Source organism: Nothoprocta perdicaria, unplaced genomic scaffold (genome assembly GCF_003342845.1).
Source record: "Nothoprocta perdicaria isolate Ctin4 unplaced genomic scaffold, notPer1 scaffold_491, whole genome shotgun sequence".
NCBI lineage: Eukaryota > Metazoa > Chordata > Aves > Tinamiformes > Tinamidae > Nothoprocta > Nothoprocta perdicaria.
Genome location: NW_020455745.1, coordinates 147,250 through 160,802, shown reverse-complemented (window position 1 = coordinate 160,802; position 13,553 = coordinate 147,250). Strand labels below are relative to the sequence as shown.

Below are 13,553 nucleotides of genomic sequence, written 5' to 3'. Positions count from 1 at the left end.
AAGGCGTCAGGAAAGGAGGAGAGCCGAGGTTGCCGGTGTCTCCGGGCTCTGCCGTCTGCACCGTGTGGTAGGGCCATACCTATCTATATATGCAAGAGCAGCAGAGAGCTGTGTTACAAGGCAGTGGGTGGAGTCGAGGAATTAGCCAGTCCTCCCAAATTATCATGTGAAACTGGAAAAGTTTCCATCTGAAAATAACTTTGGAGCCTCTTGGTGAGCCAGTGACTCAGATCTTGGTGGCATTTCTGCCTCTTGGCAAACAGAGAGCCCCTATAGGGGTGGCCCCGGGGTCGTTAGATAACGCCTGTTGCACAACGTGCTGGGCTCGCTGCTCGGCCATCCCCTCTCGCAGCCGCGCACGGAGCGCCCAGGGTTTCGTTGGAAGGGCCAAGGACACCTCGGGATGGCCCTGGGCGCCCGAGCGAGCGGCTCCCTGAGGGACCCCAGCGCTTCGGGGTGATGCTCGGCGTGGGAAGGAGGGCTGAGCTGCCGCCCGCTTTGCCACTCTCCCGCTCCGCTGCTCCCCAGGAAGCCTCCGGCGAGGGGACACCCTTCCCCAGACATTTCAGGGTCTCTTTTTTCCTGCTTTTAGCTTTTTAGAGAACAGGAGTCGGTGGTTTTGCTCGTGGGAAAGGCAGCAGAATGCTGTGGGAATGCGGGCCGGGATTGCATGTCCCCCACCCAGAGGACAGCCATCTGCAAGTCTGTGGTTGAGGGGGGGGAGTTTCTTCTTAAATTATTATTATTTTTATGGTTATGATTGTTTTTAATGGCTTGGGGTGCTGCACTGTTCCCCGTGCCGGACTCCGACCTCTCCCAAGTGCTCCAACGGCTCCGGACTCTTCTGCCAAAGTGGTTGCCCCCTGTGAGTGAAGGGTGCCAGAGAACTGTAAAAATGGTTGAAATCCCTCTTTAAGCTTAAATTCATTGCTGCCTTCTGCTGGGTAGCCTCACACCTGCACCTCCCATGGGTCAGAGCTGATAAAAATGAGGAGGGAGCAAAATGGGGGGAATTTCTTGCTCCGGTGCCCCAAAACCTCCAACCTTTTCCTTCCAGCTGCACCCCACGCCCTGAGAGTTCAGGACCCAGAGCCTCTAGGACAGACGGTGTCTGCAGCTCCGATCCCAGCATTTGCAGCCTCCTGGCTGGGCTCTTTTGGGGGGGAACGCGGAGTTAAAACCTGAGCTCTGTTATCCTAGAAACACCTGGTCCGTTGGCGTGTTTTGGTGAAAGTTTTGCAATCTGGTTTTTCAAGATACTCTGGCCAGATTCCAGCTGGGATAATTACCTGCCACTTCCCTTCAGCCCTGCCTGTGGTTTCAGCTGGAGAAAAGGCTCCTTATTCCCTTGCTCCAAATGCTTCCCTAGACTTCGCTCTCTGGACCTTCCTGCCCCTTGGAGCTCCTGCGCCCGTTGGGAGCATCCGTGCGGGATGCAGGGGTGGATAACACACTCATTGCACCCTCTGGGAAAAAACTCTCCAGCTGGAGCTGGGGAAAATCCTCCAGCTGAAGCCAAAAGAGGCCTGGAGAACTGCCAGGGAGCAGCAAGTTGTTGCTCCGATGACAACCAAAGCCGTTTTCCCATGGCCGTTTCCTGGGTTTTCCTCTTGGAGGGTGTGCCCGTTTGGCCTCTCTGATGTCTAATAGGGTTGTGCTGGCCTCCGGGGAGGGCAATAGAAGGGCCCTCTGCCTCTCCCCGGCCGCGTGGCGACGGAAGGACTTGTGCGTGTGGCAAGTCCCAGGGGACGGGACGCTCATGAGGGTCTGGTGCAGCGACACGGTGGAGCCCTGTAAGGCTCATCGTGCGCCTCCCTCCTCACCCGCGACGCGCCCGGGCTTGGCCTCTTCTGTCGTAGGTGTGGGTGCTATTAAAGCACAGACGTGCGCCGGGCCCCACCGGCCCCTGCGCCGGGTTCACTGTCCCTGTCCTTGTCCTGGGGGAGCTCCGCGACACAGCTCCGTGCCGGAGAGCGCATGGGAATGGGGGTCGCTTCCTTACCCCTCCCCGGGGTCTGCAGCATCCCAGCGCACGGCGATGCCACTGCCGGTATTAATAGCCACCGGAGGCAACTCCTTGCCCTGGCATCTGGGATTAGCTGGATTAGGCGGCTGGAGAAAGTTGGAGTTGGTTTGTTTTTTAAGAGGAAGGGTGTTTTGTGCTGGCTCGGTGTTGGGAGTTTGCTGCACTGCGTTCAGGAGGGGGGAAAATCACCGTATTCCCACCAAATTCCCAGTTCCCACCAAATTCCCAATTCAAGGAATTCCCAATTAAAAGCAGAGCAGAATATGGCAAATTTGGCCACCCCGCAGGTGCACCGTTGCTCGGCATTCATACCCTGGCTCTGGCTTTTGTCGCTGCCTTTTTGGGGCTCCCTCAATAGAAAAAGCTCGAGCTGATGGCTGCAGCTGTGAGCAGCCTTGATGACAGGAGAAATGCTGAGGATTAGTGTGAAACCGCACAGCTTCTTTCCAGTGAAACTCAGCGGGCAGGTCATAGGGCTTGGCAGAGAGACTTCCAAGGATTTCATTCTTTTCAAGGCTTATTCTGCTGGTGGCATCTGCATCTTCTGCAGCCCCGGAGCAGGAGGCTCTTGTTCCCCTTCCATAACATGAGCCCTTTGGAGCAAAAAGTCCAAGAAACGATGACCACCGGCCAGGGGAGCTTTCACTGCAGGACATTTTAGCTCCCTCTCTGCCCTTTTGGTTCACAAAAAGTGTCCCCAAGCTGCAACCCAGCCCTCAGTGCCACCAATCTGGTCAAAGTGACCTCGTAACCCGCGAGCCTGTAAACAGCCGCGATGCTATTTAAATGCTGAGTAACATCCATGCTTAATAACAGCTTTGCTCTGCTCTTGGCGTGAACATCGCTTGACGACCTCGAAGGCTTAAAAGGAGATGACCACGGATGCTTTGGGGCTGGCCTGCAATGGGAATGCTGGCCTTCCTTATAAGTCATTTGCATCACAATCATCATTAAGTTGCCACACAAGGATATTAAGGCATATCAGGGAAAGCAGAAGCCCAGATGTGTGCAAGGTCACGCAGCATGAAAGCTGGACTGGAAACACAGGCGGATTTGCAGGTGATTTGCACGACTTGCTTTGCAACACGCTGGTTGCATCTGCACTCATAGAGCTAAATTGAACTTCCATGAGCCAGCAGCCGTTGACCATCAGCCCTGAGATGCAGGCAGCAAAGGTGTTTGGCTAACGCATGGTGCAACCAATATTGCAGATATTGGCTGTGGAGGGTCGTGGAGAGTCAGGACGTGTTATCAGCTCGGCTCTGGGGCAACTCTGGTTGTTGCCGGTGGCGCTCTCTCATTTGAGCTGCGTGGTGCAAACCTGGAATGACCGGCTTGGCCTCCTGACGGTGCAACTTTTGGAGCTGCCGTTGGAGTGGATGACCCATCTCCACTGAGAGGCTGCATTTGTGGACTTTGTGGGTTTTTGCAATCCCAAGGCTAGCCTAGTGAGACTATGGGGTGTCCATGCTGGTGTATAGAGGTCAGAGTCTGAAGGCTGGGTCAGAAATAAGAGGATCGAGTTGTCCTGAAGTTGTTCCCTGTTGGGAATGGGGTTTATTTTATGGTCACTGTTTGGAAAATGCAAAGAAGCCAACGAGTGCGGGGTGTGTGGAAGATGCAACCAAGCCAAGGAGCACCGGAGCAGCTGCACTCAAAGCTGGCCCATGCTGCCCATGGTGGGCATGCTGCCCATGGTGGCCCATGGTGGCCAGGGCATGCTGGCAGTCCCCAAAGTACTTTGCAAGCTACACAACGGGCTTGCAAACCTCTTACATGATGTAAATGCATTATTGGTTTTATTTGATGTGCAGCCACTGATTCGGGACATGGAAGTGATTTGAAGCACTTTATTTCAGAGCATGCAGTAAATTGGCAGACATTGAAACTCATTTTCTAGGACTTTGCTCAGTTATATTAATCTTAAACATTGTCAGGGTAAATAATAAATTAAATGCTTAGATTAGAAGGGGAAGAGACAGGTAATTTAAGTGAACCTTAAGAAAGGGAAGAATAAGATTCAGTCATACAGTGTTTTCTATAGCAGCTTCTTGACAGGACAAATTACAGGTAAATTTCTTTGGATTTTCCTGACATATATGGGTTAACCATCAATGAAAATTGCTATTCTTTGACAGCAGCCTTCAGGGGGTATTTGCATTCATTGGCTAGAAGAGCAGCATGAATCTTGAGATCAGAGAGAATAAATCCAAAGCAGGATCCTGACAGAGTTTCCCTCCTTCTTCCACAGGGAGACATTAAGGATGGTGAACGAATGACAACCGGAGGAGATCCCATGCCCTAGACCTCACCTGGCAAAGTGAAGCGAAGACCATGAAAACATCTTGTATGGGTCAGAACAAATGTTTGTTTCCTCCTGTTTTCTGTCCAAAGAGGCAGAAGAAATTATTAGTTCAGTGTAAGAGGATGGTGCAAGCAGTGTGCCATGGACAAAGGAGAGGAACAGAAGAAGCGATGGTGATTCATGCTGAAACACTGAGAAGGAAGAAAACTATCAGTAATGTTCTATATCATTTGGAATTGAGTCCAGTTTTGTGAGTATTTCCATTGACAACCTTAGCAGCAATTGGCTCGACATGGTGATGATACCTCGTGATACTAAAACACTGAGGAATATCACCAGTAGAAAGAAGAACTGGGATATTGAGCAGGAAACGCGTGACTCTTGATGGGATGAAGTGAGAATGGATGAAATTAAATGCTCAAAAGTGCAAAAGCGAGTCCCAAAGTTTCAACTTCTTTGGCTACTTTGGGAAGTGCAGCCAGGGCTTTACAAAGCAGGAGAAAGCAGTTCCAATTGGTGTGAAAGTGGCCTGGGCTGTAGGAAGCAGGAGAAGGGAAAAGAGTCTCACGTTGCTGTAGGAGCCCTTGAGAAGATCACATCTGAAACGCTTTGTGCAGAAGAGTAGAGGAAAAAAAGGAAAAAAAGCAGGGGAGGAGAAGAGACAGCGAAGCTGAGGAACAGCAAGGGTGCAAGGACCAAGGAGCCAGAAGTGGTCATGGGCTGGAAATTAGGACGAGTCTCATCCTCACAGCAGACGGGTTTTGGGAGAGCTCCCCAATGGGATCATGGGACTCAAAGACCCATGCCCAATGCCGTGTCCTCAAGGAAGCCTCCAGACATGCAAAGGATGTCCATGTCCTCTGGGAAGGGCCCTTCGGACTGTCAGCAAGGCTTGCAGTTTGTGAGATCCCTGTGGCACGGAGCAAGCTCTCCGTGTGTTTGCCAACATCCAGGCGGTGAGCAGGGATGGGAGCCAGGTAGGTGAAGTTCAAGAGCAATGAGGCATCGGGTGGCAACATCCACACCCACAGAAGGGCTGTCATAATAATTCTGCATGGGGCCTCTTGGCTCTTCTTGGAGGGCAACCAACTCAGGTGTACACAAGGGGAACCTAGACCTTCTCCGGCATCCCCCTCGGAAGGGTCTGCGGGGAGTGGAGCTCCACGGACTGCCTCCGTCGGACCTCTCGCTCCTCCCAGTCCTCCTCCGGCTCGAAGCCTTTGAAGATGGCCAGCCTCTCCGAGAAGGTTTTGGCTTGTGGGAAGAGGATGTAGTTGTAGATCACGGAGGCTGCTCCAGCTCCCACCAAGGGGCCCACCCAGAAGACCTGGAGAAAGAGAAGCATCAAGGGAGTGAGGACTGGCCTGTTTGGAGGATGGAGGGCCTCTGAACAGCATTTGGGGGGGGACTTATGTAAAGACTTTCCTGCACTGGGTGCATTTGCAGCAAAATACGGATGCTGGCCCTGCTCTCCTCGGCCATCACTGTGGACTTGACCTCCTCTCCATAGCTGTCATGCCTGAATATGTCTAACCAACATCTTTGGTCTCTTCCTCCTGCGTTTTGAGTCAGGGCTATACGATTTTCGTTAATGACAGGTGTGTCCTCCTACCCCTTTATGCATTGTCATAGTGGTGAGGAGCCCATCAGCTCAGGCCCGACACCTCTGAGAACGTTCTCCAGCTCTGATAGCTCCGACAGCTCCTACTCTGAACATGCTCCCTGCCATGGAAATGTCCAGGAGCGTCCCCAAAGAAGCTTGTGGAAAATATGAGCCCAGATCCAATAGGAAGCAGGAAAGCTTCCCAGTACTGAAGAGGAGCTCAACTCTCCATTGGTTTTCCGTCTTTTGCTAGATAATGGTCAACAAATGGCACGCCCTCTCCATTTCGCAATTCTCCCTGCCTTGATAAGCCCATTAAGAAGCCAGTGGCTCCACCTCTAACTGCTAATCTACGCTCTCCTCCATCACTGAAATGCCGGGAATCCAGCGTTCGAGGAATATAAATAACCCGGGCGGGGGCTCAGCTCCCCAAAGGGGCACCCAGACCTGCAGTTGCAGGAGGCGCAACCTGAAGTCTTACCCAGTGATCGCTGAAGTCTCCAACTATCACGGCAGGGGCGAAAGACCTGGCGGGGTTCATGGAGCAGCCAGTGTAACGGATCTGCGGAGACAGGACCCGCTTGCTGTTAGTGCGAGGCTCTTGCCTCGTTTTAAAGCGTTCCCTGCGCTGATGTTTTTCCCATGGTTTCTGCCATTCCAGGAAGATGGACGCCAGCAGCTTCCAGCACCCAAGTCAATGCACCCAAATTGATGCCCCCTCTATTGGTGCATCTTCTCCGTGGGCACATGAGCACTGGGCAAGGTGCAGCGGCCACAGGCAAAGGCCTCCCAGCACCTTGGGCTGAGCGAGGTGTCCTACATGGTGACAGGGACAGCTGGGACGACCTCCTCCAGTGCCGCTTTTGGGAGCAAACTGATGCTCCTCACCACTATGGTCAACACCCATGGACATATGGACTTGCGGATTGTTGAGGACAGAAGACGCGATGTAAAAATATACTGTTCTAAGGCATGTACTGAGAAGTTGGTGGGAACAGGAGCTGCTTTGATCCTCCTAATACATCTCTTCCCTGGGAAAAAACCTTGGGAAGGATTTTCCTGGCCATCTATCCCAGATATTGGTGCATAATGACCACCATTGCAAGTGCCTCCTTGTGTACACATCCACCCGGGGATAGAACGGAGCTGATCCCTGGGTTCCTGCCTCAGGAGCTCCCAAAGGGACTCAAGGAGGGGGCAAGCCCAAGCTGAGCTCAGGCTCATAGCTCCTTTCCGGCTTTTCACCCCATCTACACACCCCGAGGAGATGCCCCACAGCGACGGAGAGGCCGATGGAGAGGGCAGGAGAGCCCAGGTTGTCCTCCCGGCGCTCGTCGGTGGATGCGAAGATGCACAGGACCAGCTGGAGGGTGAGGAAGAGCTCGACGGTCACAGCCTGCCCCGTTGTGGTCTCGTTGTGCAGCTGGATGGGAAGGAAAGTCAAACCACGGCAAGGATGACCCAGCTGGAGATGTTAGCAGGGGACACAGCTCAGGAGGAGCCCAAAGGGATGTAGGAAATAAGGGAGATTTCGAGCAGCCAGCTAAGGATGAGGATATTTTTCCCAGGGAAAAGGGAAAGGAGGGCAACAGTTAACTTTTTATTAACGTGCCAGGAAAAGCTTTTGTGATGTTTCTCTGGATATTTCACATTTTCTCCCCAACCCTTTTTTCCCCTCTCAGAGACTATTTTTTAAAGCCTTTCAGAGAAAAAAAAAGAGAGAAAAAAGGTTTACATACTGTATGTAAAAAAATATTTTTTTACATACTGTATGTAGAAAAATGTTTACATACTGTTTTTTTCCCTCCTCTTCCTTGGTTTAAGCTGTAAAACAACCGGACTGGGCGCTTTCGAAGTCTCCCCTCCAACTCCTCCTTGTTTTTTCGTTGAGTTTCGTCAACCCCAGCTATTATCACTCTAAATAGCCTTGTTCTCCCAATTAATCCGCAATTCCTTTTCAGCCTTGCTAATCTCCTTGGCAGCAGTGCCAGGTCCTGGCCGTGGTCCATGGAGAGGGATTGTGCCACTTTCTAAACTGCTCCCTCTCTGCCTTGCTTGCCGTTGGGTCCGTCCTGACATGGACCTGGCCTGGTCTCAAACCCCCCCCCGAGTGTTGGCTTTCACCAGATACACCACCCAAGCAATAAAAGGGATCCTTGATGACCACAACACGTTTCTCCACATCCCTCAGCCTTGCCTAGCTCCCTACCCAGTCTTTCCTACTCCTCACCAGCCTGTCCTCAGGCTGAGGTCTTACCTTGTTAATGGCCAAGCCTTCTCGGGCATCCGGTGGGGTGATCTCATGCAGGATGGCAGCTCCAGCAACAGCCCCCAGGAGCTGGGCCACAATGTAGAAGACAGCGCGGAGGAAGGAGACGTGAGAGCCTATGAGACAAGCCACCGTCACCGCTGGGTTGATGTGGGCTCCGCTGACGTGCCCCAGTGCTTGGACCAGCGTGCCGATGGCCAAGCCAAAAGCCAGGGCAATCTGAAGGATGCTCGGGGAAGCCGAGGGCCAGTTCAGCGCGGAGCCCAGGCCAAAGAGGACGAAGATCAAGGTGGCCAGAAATTCTGCAAAGACAGCCCGGGTGAAGGCTACCGAACGGAGTTCCCACATCTTGGAGAAGCTGTTGGTGGCGGTTGCGAGGACTGGCTCTTCTTGTTGTGTCTTCAGGCAATTGCTACCGTGGCTGCTGTGTCCCGAGAGGATAGCATGGGATGGCATATATATGTGGATGCAGAATGCCAAAGGAGCTCCTGCTGATGGAGGTGGGATCATGGTCCCAGGAAACCTGATGCTTTCCTTCTGTTGTGTTCCAGATGAGGGAACTTCAGACCCTGCCCCCTCCATTAAACCGGGGAATGCAGCGTTTGCCACCCTTGGGGTTGTAAATCAGCCTTGAGCAACGTCACGAATCCCTGTTCCTTTTCTGCAGAGCTTTCTTAACAGGAGTCCTGCTCTCAGAGTCACTTTTTGCTCTGCTTTTCTCCAGCTCCTCTCCCCTGCTTCAAGGAGAGGAGAGGAAGCAGGTCCAGAACATAACTGTGTCTGGCCTAGGCCAGTGACTAAGTTTTGATGCTTTTGACTCAGTCTTGAACATTAATAAACCCTGAAAAAAATGAAATCTTTATTTCTTGGCTTTTTGTTGGAACGAAAGTGCAACATACTTTGTGGTCTCACTCCGTTCATTGGTGACCAGTCTCAATCATCTCACCAAGGCTGTTTTTGTGAATGAGACAAGGCCTGCAGAGAGCATGAGCAAGGCTGGCGTAAGGAGGTGTGGAAAAGGAGGGTTTGGGCCACGATCAAGTAACCAGGAAAAACTGGATGCAGAAGAGTCTCATGCAGGCACAAAGCTCCAAAGGATTTAGTAGAGCTGAACTCCTCCGAGTGCCAGAGATGCACTGCCTAGGCACACATTTCCTACCCAGAGGAACGGGAACGAGCCCCCAAAAATGACTAGCAGGAGAAAAATGTGAGTGAGAACCAAGGATGTGCGCAACTGGAGGACCGGCTGTGCCGTAACCATGGCCAACTTGGCACTCGGAAACGTCGTCTTCCTTCTTGGCATTCATCCCCAAGAGAAGAATGAGTCTTCCTTCTCTGGAGCATGGTTCTTCCACATCAAATCTTTTACCCATCACACCACAAGTTCTTTTTTTTCCCCTCTATGGCTTTACAGAGGGCATATTTCTTCCTCCACCGGTGGTGTCCGTCTTTTTCTTACGTCCCTTTTGTCCCTTCCTTTAGCAGACTCCATCGCCCTCCTAAGTGTGGAGGAACATTCCCCCAGGGGAACGCTGGAAATGAAAAGCTCCTTTGCCTTTGGAGGCTCACGGAGCATCGGAACTGGGAGTCCATTTTTTGGCTCTGACAAAGGCGTCCACTGTGTGATAAACCAAATATTTTTGCCCTCCAAAGGGACGGTGCCAGCCCCACCGGGCTGATATTAAAGATTGACCTCAGTATTGTATGTGAGGTTCCTTCCTCTGCAGAAGGTGCACGGCAAGACTTGGCCCATCTCAAAAAGCTGCTTATAGGGCCAAGCTCTTTACAAGAGAGGAATTATGGAGAGAGGAAGAAGAACACGTGGCTGAAGGCTTGGAAGACTTGGAGCCAACTTTTTTCCTCCGTATTTCGCAGCCAGCTTGGGCCCGTCATGGCATCATTCCCATCTGTCAGATCTCACAAAACAGGTCAAATATATTTGAGGTCCTGATCAGCCGCAGATATATGGACACATGGACTGTCTTCTGCCTGCTTGGTGCAGGTTTGAGCTCAGCTTTAATCGAGAGTCATTTCAGCAGCTACTAATGCGGCTGTTAATAGTGTTTAGAATGACAGATAACAAAGATAGGCAATTAACTAGAATTGATACCCTTTTTGATTAATACTCAGGACAAGCGAGTTGAGATGTCTCATTGCTTAATGCAGGCTAATTAAAGGGAAAGAGGAGCAAGCAGGATTAGCTCTAAGCTATTCAGAAATGTAACCTATGGTCCCCATGTCCACTCAGTCAGGCATAGGTTCCTGCAGCCTCCCCTGGGATCAAGGGTGTCCTCGGAAGGGTGATGCGCCGGTCCTCCTCCCAATGGCAGAAAACGGCCCGGTAATGCATTTTAGAGGAATATTTTGCAAGCAAGAGAGCTCTGCTTGCACAACAACTTACTTCTCTAGTGGCCTAGATGTCTCCGATATCTCTGCTTGCCTGGCTTTGAGGAAAGTATAAACATCTTTAAGGTATCTCCATTCCATCTAAAATACCTCCGAGCCACAGAGAATAAAAGATTTATTGCACAAATAACCACGGGAGTTTTCCTGCTTGAATTCACTCCTTCCGAAGCAGGAGGTGCGTGTGTGTTCCAGACCTCCAGCTCCGTTTTTTGCTCCTTTCTGCTGGTAGTGTGTGACTAAGAAGGAGGAACAGATGCGTGGGCTTCGCATGGTAGCAAGCACTGGCTTTATTAGACACTGGAGAATCCGCAGGAAGATCAACTCTTGTATAAGTCACATATTGGTTCTGGTGGGCACCTCTGGTGCTGGCAAAGCCTTGCAGAGCAGACTGAGACCATTTTAAGCTACAGGCTGCTGTGTTTGGTTCAGGCTATTTTCCTTCTCCGGGCTTCCCTGCAGATTTATGGGGATGTTTCTGATGGACACAAAGAGACTTCCCGGTGCTGCCTGTGACAGACAGAGCAGAGGACATTGTCCGTAGTCCCCAAGGAGAGATGACCACCAGGGAGAGGAATAGCCTCCCATTCATACTGAATCAAAAGGACATTCAGCCAGAGGAGCAAAATGGAAAAAAAAAAAAAATCAGCACCTTTTCCGGCATTTCAGGCCAAATCCTAAATCCTTATCCATGCAAAACTTGTGCTGGCTCTCGCCGTGTTTATTGTTCTTGTTTTAACTGAAGTAGGATTAATGCAGCCCTGATTTCCTTCACTGACTTCAATGAATTGAGCTTGAGCGCTGGCCAGGAGCTGGGCCCGGTATTAGGAGGAGGCTTTGGATTTATTTATCTTTTTTTATCACAACTCAAGGACCTGCAAGCTCAGTCCTGACTGTTTGCTCTGGGTCTTAGGGTGGGAGGAAAGCTCTCGCCCTGCTGGAGCTGGGATCAGTGCACATTTCTGGTGGCTTTGCAAAACACTGCCAGGCATGAAGGCCAGCTTGCTTTCCACACCAGCATGGCCCAATCTTTAACGCTTTCCTCTTGCGATTTGCAGAGGTTTTTCTTTTTTTAATATTTGCTAACATCGAGAGTGAGAAGGCCTTGAAATGGAGAGACAGAGAAACCAAGGTTTCCATCTCCGCAAGAAGACAAAATAGGACCAAACCCAACTGCCCCCAAGGTCAGAGAAAGGCTGAATGAAGGCATGACCTGCCTTTAAACATGTCTTAAGGTGTGAAGGAAGGAGAGCATTTTCCCTTGGTAGAGCTGTGAAGTTCAAGGTTAGTGCATGGCCTATTTTCTATAGACACCTATAGGAAAATATTTCATGCTTTCCACCTTGAATCTGTGAAATGGCCCCAAACGGAGACCGGGATATGTACAGAGGCAGCAGATTTTCAGGGGAGACCACTTGGCCTCGCCACATCTTGCAAGCGGTTTGTGCTCGTTCCTACTTAGCCAGGCGTGAATATTACGTTAGTTAAAATCCGTCAGGTGGCAACTTCATCCCCAGGGGACAGAAGTGCCCGGGAGACCTCAGCTTTACCCCTTCCTGGATACCCCGTTTGTGTCTGCAGAATAAATCACATCTGAGGAGCTAAGCTCCAGCAGGCCTAGGTCAGGGATGTGCCTTTGACATCAGTAACCGGCAACATCAGGAATTTGGGGTTTTTTACAATTTATCCTAGTCACCTCACTGTGAATCAGAAGTAACCGAGCTTTGGACCTGTGCAAAGAGGGAAAATGGAAAGCAAGGGGAGCCCGGGCAGAGCCTCAACTCAGCACCAGGACGTGGCTGTCCCTCTGCAGGACACAGTGCAAGCTAATACTGGGATGTCACTGCACCTAGTGGTAGATACTCTCCTTTCTAACGTAGGACTGAGGTTCTAGGACAAAACTAGAGGCACTTGGCAAGAGAGGAGCTCCAAGCCTGGCTCTTGAGGCAGTTTCAGTGCTGGAAATTTGGGGTCTGAAAACACAGTGAGGTTGTCAAAACACCCCTGCATCTCCTCTCTCTGCTGGTCGCCTGGGTCACAGGTGCTGTTGGGTCATTGCAGGGCTCTGGTTCTTCAGCACTGGTGGCTCAGAAGCATCTCAAAAATTCACGTGCTCCAGACTGCATTATATAAAGTTCCTTTGTAATAGCAGAAACCGAAGAGTGGAAGAAAGGTGTCACTGTAAGTGTCACCCAAACCTGTTGGGTTCCCCCACTCCCAGCAGGGCCACCTTCGCGTGCTTGTGCAATTGCTTTCGTTTAATAGCATCTGATGCCCACGGTGGTGGCAAGAACATGCTCTTCTGGCAGCGATGAGTGAAATGCGCTCCTGAGAGGCTGAACAATTTAATCTCAGGGAGTGCCTCATCTTTCTATTTATCTATTTGCCTGGCCGCTGTGTGCACGTGTGTTGTTGTTGCCCTCTCTGACGTGGTTTGTGGCGAACACGGATTTGGTTTCCGTTTGTTTTTTCACCTCACCACCGCGACCTGTTTCCTGCAATTCAATCAAATCACACGCTGTGGCCCCGGAGGCAATTACAGAAAATAGGGCAAAGTTTCCCAAAGCACCCCAAAATCCCCAAGCGTGCCATGGGGGCAAACACCTGCGAGCAACCAAGGGGCTGCAGCAGTCACCACTTCCCCAGGTGACTCACAGCTGCTGCCTACCCAAGGCTTGCAGCCCTCTCTAATTAAGAATGCCCCTCAGATCACTTTAATTAACCCATTTTAGTAGCTGGCAAGGTCTCTGTGGTCGGGGTGATGGCTCAGCTGGGCATCGTTTGGGAGATCTCCTTCCAGGTAATGGAGAAGGGTGATATAAAGGTGTGATGGAGGGGGTGGCTTTTCTTAGGAGCTACAGCCTGAGCTGGAGGGTGAATGTTGCTGCAGAAACATGGGTAGAACATCCGCTCCTGAGCAGCTCTGGTCGTATAAGCTTCCTAAACG

The 13,553-nt window shown here is 51.2% G+C and overlaps 1 protein-coding gene across 1 annotated transcript; it reads right to left on the bottom strand.

Annotated features, from left to right (window-relative positions):
* Positions 1-5,442: 5,442 nt before the first annotated feature.
* On the bottom strand, positions 5,443-8,592 carry AQP2 (aquaporin 2). Its single transcript, XM_026047333.1, has 4 exons — positions 8,192-8,592; positions 7,193-7,357; positions 6,416-6,496; positions 5,443-5,658 (listed from the first exon to the last, which is right to left on the bottom strand). Exons 1-4 carry the CDS (start codon positions 8,549-8,551, stop codon positions 5,443-5,445), a joined length of 822 nt encoding a protein of 273 aa, XP_025903118.1. The 5' UTR covers positions 8,552-8,592.
* Positions 8,593-13,553: the final 4,961 nt, after the last annotated feature.

Bases quoted from the DNA above. Each gene is read 5' to 3' on its own strand.
- AQP2 (XM_026047333.1), bottom strand. From the start codon at position 8,551: ATGTGGGAACTCCGTTCGGTAGCCTTCACCCGGGCTGTCTTTGCAGAA. The intron at 6,497-7,192 runs GTGTGTAGATGG...CTGTCTCCGCAG, and splicing joins CTGTGGGGCATCTCCTCGGG to ATCCGTTACACTGGCTGCTC. The intron at 5,659-6,415 runs GTAAGACTTCAG...CTCTTTCTCCAG, and splicing joins GAGACTTCAGCGATCACTGG to GTCTTCTGGGTGGGCCCCTT.